Source organism: Trichechus manatus, unplaced genomic scaffold (genome assembly GCF_000243295.1).
Source record: "Trichechus manatus latirostris isolate Lorelei unplaced genomic scaffold, TriManLat1.0 scaffold00110, whole genome shotgun sequence".
Lineage (NCBI taxonomy): Eukaryota > Metazoa > Chordata > Mammalia > Sirenia > Trichechidae > Trichechus > Trichechus manatus.
In genome coordinates this window covers 7232804-7248740 of record NW_004444046.1, presented here as the reverse complement: position 1 = coordinate 7248740, position 15937 = coordinate 7232804, and the positions used below count along the sequence as shown (strand labels likewise).

At 39.5% G+C, this 15937-nt stretch overlaps 1 protein-coding gene across 14 annotated transcripts in view; it reads right to left on the bottom strand.

The window, feature by feature from the left end:
* The window catches only part of FNDC3B (fibronectin type III domain containing 3B), a 401489-nt gene that overhangs the window by 103567 nt on the left and 281985 nt on the right, over positions 1-15937 (bottom strand). For all 14 annotated transcript variants that reach the window (XM_023737934.1, XM_023737942.1, XM_023737932.1 and 11 more), the window contains 2 exons: positions 9550-9701; positions 7320-7379 (listed from right to left, as the gene is read on the bottom strand). In XM_023737934.1, the coding sequence (XP_023593702.1) occupies positions 7320-7379; positions 9550-9701 (212 nt within the window). The remainder of the gene's footprint in view (positions 1-7319; positions 7380-9549; positions 9702-15937) is intronic.

The following is a 15937-nucleotide window of genomic DNA, read 5'->3' as shown; positions in this document are numbered from 1 at the left end:
AAGTAAATTGCCCAAAGCCACACAGTTAGAAATTCAGATGAACTGTATTCAGCTCAGAAACTGTGACCACTGTACCCTGTTGCCTACTCCCCTTGCTCATCCTGCAATTATGTTTCTCTAAACGCCCACAATGCAATTCCTCTCACTCCACTCAAATAAAAACAAAACAGCTAAAGGTAACATTATAGAAAATATGTTCTTCTTCTGTGTCCAATTTCCAAGTTGTTTCTCCTCAAGAAAGATGAACTGCCCATCACAAAAAATTGACAGAGGCTAACAGAAATGTCAACTCTCCATTCTAAAAAGTAAAATACATATTTATTGTATGTGATTCATTAGCCTTACGGAAGGACGTTACGACATCTAATCCGAATGAGTGATGCTTATGGTTACAATGGTATCCACCCCAGGCTCTGTTGAAGGAAATCCTTCCTTTTGGACTCACTGTAAGCGGGACATCATGTTTGTTAAAGCAGAGGGTCAGCAAAAACAAGGGACATCCTCAGTGAGATGGAGAGACACAATAGCCACAACAATACCAAAGATCATGAAGATGGCGCAGGGCCAGGCAATGTCTCGTTCTGTTATACATAAGGTTGGCATGAGTCAAAGCATCTGAAAACAACAACATAAGCAGGCACATGATAACATCAACTCCAATGGTAGATCTGGCAACATCATTTCCATGTGTCAAGTAGGGCTCACTGGGAGGAAGTTCCTTGATATGAATCATCAAAGAACATTGCAGACATGGGCAGGGCTCCAGCCTGAACTTTGACAAATCAGAATTTGCCAACTGGTGGCTCATGGGTTGAATTTAGCCCAAGGATATATGTGTGTGTGTGAGTGTATGTGTAGCAAATATAAATTTTTTTTTCAAATACTGGTGTTCCCTAATGAATTAAAAGATATAGGCAATGATGATCACAAGTAAGTACATGCAAACATTATGTACTCCAATGAAAGACCATGCCACCACCTAGCAAATAGTCTTGCAGATAAATTGAACCTGTATCTGATTAAGCCTCTTCACCACTGTCGTGGTTTGAATTATGTCCCCCCAAAAATGTATATATCAGTTTGGCTGGGCCATGATTCCTGGTATTGTGTGATTTTCCTATATGTTGTAAATCCTGCCTCTATGATGTTAATGAGGGAGGATGGGTGGCAGTTGTGTTAGTAAGGCAGGACTGAATCTACGAGACTGGGTTGTGTCTTGAGGCAATCTCTTGAGATATAAAAGACAGAAGTGAGCAGTGAGACAGGGGGACCTCATATCATCAAGAAAACAGTGCCAGGAGCAGAGCGCGTCCTTTGGACAGGGGTCCCTGCGCTGAGAAGCTCCTAGTCCGGGGGAGCATTGATGAGAGGGCTGACAGAGAGAAAAAGCCTTCCCCTGGAGCTGATGCCCTGAATTTGGACTTTTACCCTACTTTGACTGTGAGAAAATAAACTTCTCTTCGTTAAAACCATCCACTTGTGGTATTTCTGTTGTAGCAGCACTAGATGACTAAGACAACCACTTTGCAGGAAACAGAGGACAGGGAAACGTATTAAGCAACGCCAACACCGCACGGATGCAATCAGCCGAATTCAGACTACAGGAAACTCTATAGGGTCAAAAAAAAAAAAAAGTATTCCAACAAGTAAGCTGCAAGGGGGGAAAAGAGATAGAGGGGAAACCTATAAACTGAAACAAAATTAAGAGATAGCAACCAATTAGAATATTGAGACCATGTTTGAACTCCAATTACAACAAACTAATTGAAAAACAAAACATCCATTTTTAGGACAATGAGGAAATGGGCACTGTCTATGGATTTTAAAGATACTAAGAATTGTTTTTTTGGATGAAGTGTGTGATGATGGTATTGTGGCTATCATCAAAAGATAAGGGGGAGTCGTCCTTGTCTTTTAGAGAGACTTTCTGAAATATTTGCAGGTGAAATAAGATGATGTCTGGACTTGACTTCAAAATAATTGGGGGAGGATGGTAGGTGAGGCTATTGAGGAAGGTGGTTGACCGGTACTTAAGAGTCCATTAAACTAATCAGTCTACTTTTGACTATAACTGAAATTTTCTGAAATGAAAAAAGTTAAAATAAAAACAAAGTCGACACCAAAAAAAACAAAAAACTGGAGTCTCTTCTGAAAACTGAAGTTCTAGAACTGCTGGATGGCACAGGTGTGCTATATTATAACTGCCCCATCACTATCTCCCTAGCTGCTAACAGACATAAAGTAAAGTATGTGCCCTAGGGGGAGATGATTGCCCTCTGAAGAAGCCCAGAACTGTGTAAACCTAGAATAACCTGAACAGGGGTAATATATGATGTCCACTGACTTCCACTTTTACTAACCCCCTTTCATTACCCCTTCCTCTACGTGTTCTCCATACATGCTATCTGGTATGTAGCCATGGCTGTCTGTTTAGTATTTAATCCCAAGAGACAGGAACTTAGACATTCCCTTCCTATGACATGAACTGGGGCGTGCTTGGATGCGATCTAACTTTGTGGATAAGAGCCTAACTTCGGGGATCCAAGCTGATGATGAGGTGTACTGTTCTACTCATCCTGTCCTGTTTATTCTGTAAGTAATAAATGCCTGTTGACCACACCATTACAAGTATCTGGTTTGTGCTCTAAAGAGCCCTGGTGGCACAGTGGTTAAGTGCTCAGCTGCTAATGGAAAGGTTGGCCGTTCAAACCTACCAGCCACTCCGCAGGAGAAAGATGGGCAGTCTGCTTCCATAAAGATTTACGGTCTTGGAAAAACCCTAAGGGGCAGTTCTACTCGGTCCCATAGAGTTGCTATCAGTCAGAACTGACTTTTCAGCAGTGGGTTTGGTTGGTTTTTTTTTTTTTGGGGGGGGTGGGGGGGGGTTCTGTGCTCTCCTCCAAAGCATCCTTCACTACGAACTTGTGAACATAGTGACATTGCAAGAACACTGAGCCCACATTCCTGCAGTGTGATGATTGCATAACGCTGAGAACAGCTCCCCCTTTAGATAGGGCAGGTGCCGCCCAGCTCACCAGAGTCCCCACCACTCCCTAAGTCTCCTCTGCACTGAGATTGTTCATCAGCTGTCATCCACTCACCCCACTTTATGCATTCAGTTATGCTCCCTGCCCCAGCACAGTTGGTGTCTTAGTTTGCGATCGCCGGCATCAGCCTACAAATTGGGAACTAATTCAGGTAGATCAGGTCCCTGGATGTTCACAAAATAGTTGGTACCAAAAATCTATCTGGATAAGACAACAGAGGAAAGGAAGCAGGTAACGTGCCTGCAAAATACTAGCAGACTGTAGTTAGTTATCGGGGGAGAGGTACATTTGGACTCAATCAAGTTCTTTTTTTTTTTTTTAATGGGATTCTTGGAGTTAGAAACCCATACCTCCTAGGCTAGAGAAATATGAGTCACAGGGGCTCCTGGAGGCCAGGCTGGGAGGAAGACAGTGGGGATAGAAGTCAAAAAATCCTGATAGCAAAGTGAAAATCTGAGATAGTTGAAGATGAACAGTTGTGTGGGCCACATGGAGCTATTTTCCTCATGAACGTTTTTGTCTTAATCTCGAAGAATATTATAGATTGTTTGAATGAAGTCATTGCTTTGGACAAGTAAAAGTTTGCCAGCAAGAGAGACAGGAGTCATTGTATATGCTAATATAAATGCATTACATACAACAAAATATGACAACATATCTAGCTATCCCATCATTACAGCCACCAATTAAAACTGTTCATCAAATAGATAGTAATAAATTATAGTAATCGTAACTAGCTCTATTTCTACCAATAACAGTTTCCAGTTAAGAAAGTCTCTAGAAATGATGCTATGCTTTAAAGAATGCTTCTGTCTCTCTCTCTATATATATGGCATAGATTTTCCCTAAATATCATCACGTGATAGCAAGATCTGTGGAGTAGGATTGGTTTCTTGAATTAAAGAAATCATTAAATGGTTTAGTTTCTTTTGTTTTTATACCAGGAAAGAAGGATACATTTTTCTAAAAATTTAATTAATCTTGTGCTGGGTTTTCACATTTGTTCTAGCTTAGATAACTGGCTAAATGCTTATGAAACAGGTGCTCCAAGGATTTTAGAAGTATGCCTCCAACTTCTTCCAACACATCTGTAACATACTAGGAGCCATGATTTCTGGTCAATAACACCTATTTCATAATCCTGCACTATGCTGGTCAACCATATTTTTGGAAATGTTTCATCACTTAATTTTTCTGGGAAACATTATTACATGATATCAGGTCTGGGCAACTTCTTTTCCAAACTATTTATGCCAATGACTGGAAAACCACTTCTCACAAATTTTGTCCTAAAATTGCTATCCATTCCTTTACTCGAATTCCTGATTATCCTATCACTGATAAAAACATAAGTTTGATTCTACAGTAAAATGGATATTTCAATGCCATTATTAGTTATAAAACTACCAATTGAAAAAGGAACATACTTTTCTAGGAAATACGTATACAAGATGCAGAGAAAACCATTAAAGCTTATGTATAGGTATTTACATATAAATACATTTATTTATCTACTAGATTTTTCTCATTCCCCTACTCCCCAGCATACAACCAGCCATACAGAGACACAACATTTTAGGATGGAGGCTTTGTACTAGTGACTTTATATGATAAATAGCACAATACTGTCTATGGAAGCACTGAATAAAAATACTTTTAAACATCCAACCAAGTGAATTTATAAACCAAACAAGCATCTGTGTAAGAATTGGATAACAAATACAAAAGTTATGATTTTTATAAAAATCTAACAAAAGACTCAAATCCTAAATACCGCAAATCAGTGTATACATTGTAAAACCCGTTGCTGCCGAGTCGATTCCGACTCATAGCGACCCTATAGGACAGGGTAGAACTGCCCCATAGGATTCCAAGGAGCGCCTGGTGGATTCAAACTGCCGACCGACCTTTCGGTTAGCAGCCGAACTCTTTACTACTATGCCATTCACCATTAGGGGGAAAAAAAATAGGAATAGTTGAACAGATGACGATGATACAGAAAAATTCTTAGCAAACTGAGAAAGAAAAAACTTTAAAACCTGAAATGTCTCAGGACACAGTTTTAACATGAAAAAATGAAACTTTGTATATGGAAAGAGAATGGATGATCTACATGGGACTGTGGACTAAACAGGGCAAAAAGACTGAAGTTTGGACTGTAGACATTTTTATTAGGAGAGAGAAAATTTTTTAAAATACTAAATTAGACCATCAACAAAGGGTGCGGGGGAGGATTTTCTCTCTCTGGCAAGCAGAGAGCTAGGCCAAATTAATCATTGGTGGCTATGTAGGCTATGTGTGGTATCACATGGGTGTCACATGTGTGTCACAGATGTTACATGTATGGGGTCCCAAATGTCTTAGGAGAAATGCTGGAGCCAAAGTCTCATATTACTTTCGTGGAATCCATGAATTATTCCTTTTATCTTCCCAGAAGTTCAAGGTGTTGATAAGACACAGGAGTAAAAAGAGTTGATCAGCAAGTTTTCTCAAAATTTACCCTTTGGAAGGGGGGGAAAAACGAAGGGAAACAACAGACAGAATGGTAAAGAAAGGGCAGGCTCTTTATGACATTTAAATTTCTTAAAAAAGATATTGTAAGCACATGAATGGGCAGAAAATTGATAAAGTAAACCTTTAGTAAAGCAATAACCATAAACTGTTCAAAATATTATGGAGAAAAAAAATGAAACGCATGTTAACAATGAATAAATGGATAACATTTACACGGCTCCCTATATAGTGTTACTTTTTCTGATTTGCTGTTAAATCGACCATTACGAAGAATAGTTAAGCCATTTCTATTATCATTTCAGCTTCACAAATTATACAAATCTTTTTGTTTGTACCGGGGTTTTTGTTTGGGGTTGAAGGTAATGGACTCAAAATTCAAAAGTTTTGACTTAAACAGGAAGAGATGGTTGCAAAAGAGTTCATCTAAATAATACACCTGCTAAGCAGATGTGTACTTTATGACTGAATATAATACAACACCTTGCTCTTATGTATATTGTTTTAAACTTAGTTTTAAGCACTGTGCTTCTAATAATGTAACCTCAACACACCCCAGTTTTCCTACCTTTCTACCTGACTTGACCAAAGTGAAAACAGCCAGCCAATGGCAGAACCAGGACTAGAACTCAAACCTCCTGATAATTTGCTCTTCCTACTAGGCCATCCTGCCTCCAGCCTATCACAGCGGAACATGTGGTGAGAATTAACCTTTGAAAAGTGTAACAAAGGACATGTACTTGGTGCTTGCAATTTTATCACACAGTCTCACGCGTACATGGAGTGGTTAAGAGCTCAGGCTGCTCACCAAAAGGTCGGTAGTTCAAATCCACCAGCCACTCCTCAGAAACCCTATGGGGCAGTTCTACTCTGTCCTATAGGGTCGCTATAAGTTGGAATCGACTCGATGACAATGGGTTTGGTTGGTTATGTACATGTATATAATTAAAGAAAGGAGAATTTGTTACTGTGTACCCTGTTTACAATAAAATACACTTTCTGGTAAACTTAGATATTAAATAAAACAAAAATTAAACTAAAAAAAATAATGCTACGGACCACATCCAGAAACCTGCCTATATGCAAATAGATGGATGCGTGTATCAATCAGGCTCTGTAAAAATTTAGGTAATAGTTTTCTCCTCACAGATCTGTGGTTGCATGGGTTTCTTCTTAAGATAAACTAGCCCTGCCTTCCAGAGGAATCTCAGTAAAGATTCCGGACTACGTATCATACCACGTGGGACTTCCCAAACTGGGTTAATTCATGTCAGAGATAATGTGATGTTTGCATTACCTGTCTTATTTCAACACCTACTGACTTTAAGGTCCAAAGGTGTTCTTGCAACACTGGAAGGGTTTATTTAGTCATCTGGGCTGACCTGATGGTTTATACATATGATCAATAAGAAAAAACTGAAATACCCTTAGTAAAAAAAATTTCTATAGGAAAAAAAAAATACATATTAAACCACACAGTCCAACTCTTAGAAGACCACATAAAATAAAAATTGCTTCTTAAAATTATTTTTACAATTCTGCTCAGTGTATCACCTACTTTTCTATTACCAGAAGCTCCTTTATGCACTCCAGTCATGATGATCCAGAGTGCAGAACACCAACGAGTGGCCAATGAGCCATAGTGCCCTACCTGTCAGCTAGGCAAGTGCCATTAACCAGAAACTTCTAACAGGGGTCACATGATTTACTTCAGGGATCTGGATTCTCTAATACCGTTCAGTTCTTACATCCTGAACTCACCTCACATGATAATCAGTTGCTGGTCTAAGATCTTTCAGGTTACATTCTAATTCTTCTCCACTGCAAAGAAAAGTCAATCATTAGCTAATGATATTTCAAAAGTAATAGTTTTTAGATTTGATTCTGATAACCATATACCAGCAAGGATTCAAGAAGAACTATTATGTCTTGATTCTACCGTAAGCCAGAAGAAATAAACTTTATTTGGTCTTATTGCATTTTTGGACTCGAAAATCACATTCCTTTTAATGATGTCACCCTATATTAGAAAATGACAAGGTTAACTTACTAATAAAATTTAAAAACATAAGCAATTTAATGCGTTCTCCCTACGGGGGTGCAGCCTTATCACTTCTGAAAACTGCAAGTAAAAGGAAATGACTGCGCGAGCTGTCACTCAAGGGCAGCTCTCAGACTTACCTTGGCATGAACCCCAACTATCTCAACTTCTGGACTCTCTTGGCAAAATCTGCTTCCCTTGCATACCAGTGCATTTAACAGATAGCTCTCTTATGTAAAATAAAATCACTTAAATGATCATAAGTTGCATCTGAACCTCTACCTAATCATGAGGAAAAAACAAAGCAAAATAAAGAATATTCTATTAACATCTTTAAAAAGGTGGCCGGGGTAGGGAACGGTATTCTTCAAAAATGTCAGTGTCCTCAAAGGCATAGGAAGACTAGAAATGCTTTAAATTAAAGAAGGCTAAAGAGACATGACAACTAAATGCAATATCTGGCCCTAGACTAATCCTGTCCTGGAAGGGGACGAACATACAACAGACATTATTAGATTAAATTGACAAAACTAGAATATGAATGGTGGATTAGATAAAAGTATCTATGTAAACTTATGAAGCTGATAACTGCACTGTGGTTTCTTTAAGTGAATATCCTTAATTCTTAGGAAATATACACTGAAGTATTTCATGGTAAAGGGCCATGATACCTGTAACTTACAGAAAAAATGAGAGAGGAGAAAAAGGGACAGAAGGAAGCAGTCAAATGATAAAGCAAATAGCGCAAAATGTTATTAATAAGTGAACCTGGGTAAAGGGTATACAGGTATTCCTTGATCTCTTTATTTTTGTAACTTTTTATAAGTTTAAAATTATTTCCAAATAAAAAGTTTTAATAAAAAAGTTACAAACTGGAAGTCTGTGCCCATACTTTGTCTGCAGCTCTGTTGTTTGACCTGTACTGTATTTCTAAAATATTTTTAGTTTGCTGAACTTTAATAACCGAAAATTTTACATAACATTTCAGATTTTCACCAGGGAAGAGATGAGGAAACAGTACAAGCAGCGAAAGGAGGAGAGAGCAGCTAATGGGCTTCCTTCCTCATCTCTCTTGCCTTTTGTCTTTGTCAAGAAGAAGACACATTCCTTGAGCAAGGTAAGAAATAGGAACAGAGATACGGGCACAAGGCCTGCACGCTGATGCAGCAGGGAAACAAGAGAGGAAGCAAGTAGCAGGGAGGGTAGTGGGGTTTATGTGGCCACATTATCCTGGGCTGGGACAGTCCTTTCCAGGGGCCTCTCACAGATAGGTCAAACAAGGAGCTAAAACAAAACTTTCTGATTTCCTGCTCTGCAAATCTGAGCAGTGCCCAGCAATTACAAAGGAGGAAAGACTTGACTCTGAAAATTTTTTTTATGACATTCAGAATACGACCATAAATCATCTGAGTAGTTAATATCTGGGAGTCCATAAAGCAGGAAGGGCTGTTTGCAGGCTAATCCCATATTCTGTGTGCTGAACTTTTTGATGATTTAAGAAAGCCTCGGCATGAAATGTTTTGAAGTAATCTTTATTACATGCTGGAAATCTTCTGAGAGGATAAGAAGGTAAACCAAAAAGACATTAACCAGATTATAGTCAGAGTCACATTTTACCCTGGTAGACATTAATAGAAAATTTGTATTAATACTGTACTGACAAGTTAACAAAACCAAGTGATATATTTCACCAAAACCAAATAGCTCTACAATGTCGTTACTGTAAGTCGCGGTTGAGTCAATTCTGACTCTTGTCGACCCCAAGTGCAATACTAATTTCTACTTAATAATTTTGTTGAAATTAATCCTTGACATCATAATTATTGCTAATTCTTAAAATGAACTATTTAAAGGAAAATTTGTGAAGCCGTTAACATGTTCCTTTGTTTTCTATTTTCCTTAATGCCTCCAATTTCACAGCAAGGAAACACACATGGAAAGATAGGTTACCTGTAAATTATCTTGTATTTTCCATCTCGTCCTTTGTCTGATAAGCCCACCTCATAACTGTAGGGGAAGGAAAGACCACTGTGGGGTCCACACGAAAGCCCAACTGGGGGAGCCCAGGACAGCACAACTGCTCTTGCCTGAATATTAGACACCTGGGGAAGGAAAAGATGGGGCAAGAGTGTTCAAGTCTATTTCACCTCATCAGATACTGCTTCCTCCAATAACATGTTCGTAATTATTAGTAGTGGCATAAAACTGGCTCAGAGTTAATCCAAGATAAACAATTTTAATTGCAACAAAAGACATTCTGTATGGTGCCCTCTTGTCAAAGCCCAGATGCCCAGTGTAACTCCTGCAACGTCTACCCTCATATTGCAAACTTTCATCCAGGTCCAGTGCAATTCATACTCGGTCCTCCAGACAGTGAAAGAGGCAGTCATTTTTAGGATTTTTTTCAAGGTAAAAAGTTTAATGTTAAGATTCAGTGATCTACATGATAGCCATCACATTATGAGGAAGGAGTCACATCCACAGGTGCTTCTGGGTGGTCTCCAAGCATTGCGTGGCATTGAAATGTCTTTTAAACCATGCTCCTTGAAGCCCTGCAGGTTCCCAGCAGAGCCCAATGGGTGGGGAACTGGAATCAAGACCAGGCTGGTATGCAGCAGAAAAGTGTATGGGACGTGGCGATGTTCCATCTCCCCAAGCTCTACTTTTATCTTTTTGGCTTAGCCTCTGCTTAGCACTACATGTGAACAAAGGGCTCTGGGTCTTTAAAAAAAAGTCTGAAAAGTCCAGTTTTAAAGTCATGGAGTACCTTATATGAACCTTTATCATATATTACCTCTAAAGCAACTAAGAAATTAGATGGAATCACAAGTTAATAATAAGGTAAGCGTTCCCCTGACCTGTGCATAGGGGAAGATAGGAATGCAGCCCTTAACCAGTGATGGACAGGAGTCGATGATAAATACCCCAACATTCTCACTCTTACTTACTCCTATTCTGACACGTGTTCTACACCACCTCCCACTATCTCCCAGAGTCCTCAGCAGGATGAGGCCCTAGTTGACCACAGCAGTAACCTGCTCATTATTAGACCCTGTACTGGTTTCCTTACCTTCCTGTCTCACTTCCCACACTCTTACTGGTCCTTTCTGGGTCATCTCCTAAATAAACTATTTGCACTCAAATCTTTGTCTCATAGTCTGTTTCTGGAGAAATCCAACCTAAAATAGAGTCTAATTCTTTAAAATAAACCAAAAAAAACCCAGAACTGTAATATTCTAATATTCTAAAGGTAATTTTGTTGCTACCTGGATATTGGTCTGTATAACAGTAAAACAAACAAGAGTTAATACAGATGCAAAAGCTAAACATTCATGAAGACTTTATATGGCAGACTAGGATGTGGATGGAGATATGTAAACTATTCAGCCACCTTTTCTATTTCTCCTTCCACTTTGTCCCTAATCTGATTACATAAAAATTATCAAATACAAAATAATATAAAAGCACAAAGAGTAAATATGGAAAAGCAACGTCAAGTCTCCCCTTTTGCTCTGTTATTTATCTCATTTTTGAGCAGATATCCCTCCACATCATTTCTGTTCCTTATATATATAGCATCGAGATATCTTTAGCCAATTACCTAGTCTGACTCCTACTCATCCTTCAAGACCCCAGCCAGGCCTCACTACCTCACAACCTCCAAGCGGCCTTCCCTGAACTGTTATCAACTAGTCTCCATTGAAGCACTGCACCCATCACATCCTCTGTGTTCCACAGAACCTTGTTGGTATCTCGATCATTGCTAATCATGTTACAGCATCTGCCTACCTCTCCCAAAGGACTATGGGACTCACTGAGGACAGAGCCCAAGTCATATTCAACTATGAGTAGTGGTTGCCTAGCAAATGCTTATTGAATGAAAAATAAAAATCAAAGAGATAGTCTGAGTTTCTGAATCAGGCAACAGAGTGGGTGGTAGAACAGCATTACACCCTTCTTTAAAAATCTGAGGAGATACCATTTCAGAATCAGACCCCACCCTTCTTGTTGTGGTCCCAGATTAGCAGCTCCTGTCCGCCTGCCACACACCGATGTGATGCTGCTTTAACCACCCCCTCACACTCCTGTGACTTAGCTTTGACATTTCCTCTTTTTAGACCCTGTTCAGATGTGCCTCTGTTCATTCATTTAATCATCATACTTCACCCTGTAAGGTAAGGGGCTGTGGAAACATGATGATTAAGGTATGGTTAGGAGAGAGACATCTGAGAAACCCCAACATGGATATATTGAGCACAGAAGGACTCAGTTCAGGAAAGGTTTCTGTGCTGTCCTTCCTGACTCCCTGGTTCAGAATCACATTACTTTCTTTGGGCTCGGGCAACATTTTACCAGTACGGCAACGGGTTATAATCTGCACTTATTTCATTATGCTATGAGGTATTGCATGGAGCCCTGGTGGCACAGTGGTTAAGGGTTTGGCTGCTAACCAAAAGATCGGCAATTCGAATTCACCTGTCGCTCCTTGGAAACCCTATGGGACAGTTCTACTCTGTCCTATAGGGTCGCTACGAGTCAGAATCGACTCAACGGCCAATGGGTTTTATTATGCATTACTTGGTTATTTATGTGTTGTTTCCCTGACTAGATTTTAAGGCAGCATTTCCACCATGTACACCAATGTATCTGCTGGATTCCATCACACATATTCTTGAGTCACTGGGTATTACATCGGGTTTTTAAATTAATAGGAAATATTTTGCTATGAGGAATTTAGTTTATAATTAAAAAGGAGGCTGATTAGGTACTGGGAGACATTTAACTAAGGTGATACGTGGACTGCTTTGCACAGTTCCAAGGACACAGTATGTAGTAACACTGATTCTAAAAATGACAGTGTAAAATAACATCATGTCTCAAAATAGCTCAAATTCTAGCACTTCAGATACTAAACAAGTAGCCATAAGTTCACATTCCCTTTAAGCTCTACCTTTTTCTTCAGCTATTAGGAATTTTTTTCCCCCTTTGGACTCAGCTAAATTATTTAACTGAGCAAAAATGTAAAGTACTTAAAAGTATCAATTAAAACATCTTTCACCTTTTTGCTGGATTCCCCAAGCAAAACTTGAAGCAAATTGTTATCTAAAACAGACATCTGTATGAATGCATTCTTCTGATATGCTAGTCCCTCAGAAATGCACTTTGAGAACTCAGCATCATTTTCAATGGACAGCAGTTTCTGCGAATTCTTTCCTAGAGCTAACCAGTTGGCCACCTAGATTATCACTGCAGTTCTAGGGCCAACACTCCATCTTGTGCCCTATTCGCCCTCCCTCTCACAGACTGTCTGTCAAGTCTCAGGTTTCCTTTCTTCAGACTGAATTCACAAGAGAAAGCGTGCTTTGTCTCTGTTAGAACTTGGAACACACTTCAATTTCATGGCTGATTCCAGGAAATTACATGGTGCCTTTCAAGAGCACTCCTGGTAAAGGTGAATCCTCAGCCCTCGATGCATTTACGCCAAGCGTCCTGGGAGATGATACCTTAATGAGAAATTCAGAACCCTCAGGACCCCGTCTGGGCTTCAGCCTATTTCTGAGCAACAGCACTCCTGCATGATCTTCACACTCCAAGTTTCTCTCTTTGTGGTGAAACTCCTCACGACTGGTGACCACTGAACTGAACCGAGGCACGGCCAATCAGATCATCACCATGAATATCATGGCTGCTGCCACCAAAAACCAAAAAGTTTAAAAGCCATAAAACAGACTTTCTGATGTTTGAGAAATCTGTCATAACCAGAAGTTAATCTCCTTTGTAATGGTGATAAAACTGAGGATTTCTACTTACAAAACTATTGGACAAGGTCCAACCTGATTTTGTTTCTGAACTGGTGATATAAACGGGCCTGTTGTATACGTTACTAGTATAAGTCTGCATATAAATTATTTAAAATCAAACTGCTTTCGAGTACCTTAAAGGACCCATAAAACTACCTCTACTTCTAGATGATTACATACTGATTAGAAACCATTCTTGTCGATGCATTTATCAAATAGAAGTCTCCTCTAGATTCCAACTTGAAGAATGCTTGTTAAGAGTGTATCTGTGTATACATAGCAGAAAATGATAAAACTGAATTCTTCTGCAGCTACTTGATACATAATCTCTAGCTCCCCTCTCTCCATCATAGTATTTTAATACTATTCTGTAAATTTTAATATCTTTATTCTCAGAATATATTTTACGCAAATGCTATTCATTATTTAGATCAGACGTACCATTTCTTCTCATAAAGTTACTAAATTGTTACTCTCATGCTCGAAAATATTCGTCAGTTAGTAGCTTCTGAATTTGATCTGGCCTTTGGATGTAACTACGTGGGTGGTCTACTGATCTAATTAAGGGGTATGTTAAGGAATTTCAGCATACCAAAGAAGTACTGGCTTCATGTTGATAGTACCACCATGAGAAACAGTAATAGAAACGAAAACAAATAAAAAAGGAGAAGGTCAAAGAGTTCATTATTCAAAGAAAAAGGATACTCAAATCTAGGAATTTCACAATCAACTGCTTCTACAATTCCTTAAATGCTAACAACCTCAAATCTGTTCCCATATATACAGCTGTTTGTCTTTCAAGGAATTGCTTCTTACAGGGGCTCTCAGGTCTGTTTACTCACTTCCAGAACTGAAAAATCAATTGTTTCTATAAGTTAAACATTAATTGATGGAAACAATGCAGAATTACCATTCCAGGTTACATTTATTTACATCCTGAAAATAAACAGCCCACAAGTATGTGTGAGACTACATCTAGCCCCACCACCAGAGGAGACTAAACCATGTCAGGTTGGACATGGCAATCCCAGTGAAGTTCCCAGAGCTCCTAACTGTTACAGTCCCAGGACAAATACCTACCATATCTGCACATGGTTTTTACTAAATGACTAAGTTATTTGGGTCTCTGCAGTATCTGGGCCTCTAAAGAGTAAACAACGTGCTCAATTCAGAGTGCCCAAAGTCCTAGAGAATAAGGAAGATCAAAGAAGAATCGAAGCCTCTGAATTTTGGTGTCGGCAAGAATATTGAATATACCACAGACTGCCAGAAGAATGAACAAATCTGTCTTGAAAGAAATATAGTCAGAATGCTCCTTAGAAGCAATGATGGTGAGACTTCGTCTCACATGCTCTGGACATGTTATCAGGAAGGACCAGTATCTGGTGAAAGACATCATGCTTGGTAAAGCAGAGGTCAGTGAAAAACAGGAAGACTCTCAACGAGATGAACTGACACAGCGGCTGCAACAATGGGCTCGAACACAGCCAATGATTGTGAGGATGGCGCAGGACCGGGCAGTGTTTCGTTCTGTTGTGCGTAGTCACTATAAGTTGGAAAAAACTTGACATCAACAACAATAATGTTCTAGAGAGATGACTGGAATCCACAAGTCCTAAGTATTGTTTCTGCACTAAAACAAAATCTCAGAGAAGAATATGATTTTTATGTAGAGTTGCTAAGGAAAAAAGGAAAGATTTAAGAACAATAGTTTTTTTGTTTTTTTTTTTTTACAGTTGTGAGGCTAGCTTCTGCTTCTTTCCCTGGAAAGTGGCCTGACATCACTTCTTCTCATTTCAGAGTGTAACACAGAGTTTCACTTTTGCTTAATGATATGCTACTAAGTATAGAGACATACTCCGTTCCAAGTATTCTATAAATAGTATATAATTTACGTCTCAAAGACAATGTGGTATTTATTATGCTACCTTTCACAGATAAGGAAACCAAGGCTCAAGGAGGTGATGCAACTTCCCAAAGGTCACAGAGCCAGTCAGCAGCCAGACTGGGCTCTCAACCCAGAAGGACCAGAATGCAAAGCGTATGCTGTCCTCCACCTCGCTGCTGCCTCGCATCCTGGCATCAGGGCTGTCCCAGCACTCTGCCTGGCTGATGCTGGCCAGCCTTCAGGTGTTTGTCCCCCCTGCCCAGATCCCAGTTGCAGCTACTTCAATCTGCCATGCCATTTATTCAGCAAGCATTTGTGCCAGGGACAGTGCTAGGTATGAGGGTACAAAGATGAATAAGACACAATCATAAATAACTTCCATGAGGGAGAGGAGAGGGAAAAGGGAGAGGAGGAAATGGAGGGGAAGGGGGGGAGGGAGAGAAGAAGGGGAAGGAAAGGGAAAGGCACAAGGGGAGGGATGGAGAAAAAAAGGAAGAGAGGAGGGAGGAAACAGGAGAGGAAGAAACCTATAAACAATGAAACAACTAACTAGGCTAGACTGAGAAGGATGAGTGGAATGGTACCAGACAGGGAAGGGTATTAGAGGAGAAGATCATGGGCAAAATCATGGCCCTGGAACCTGTGACTA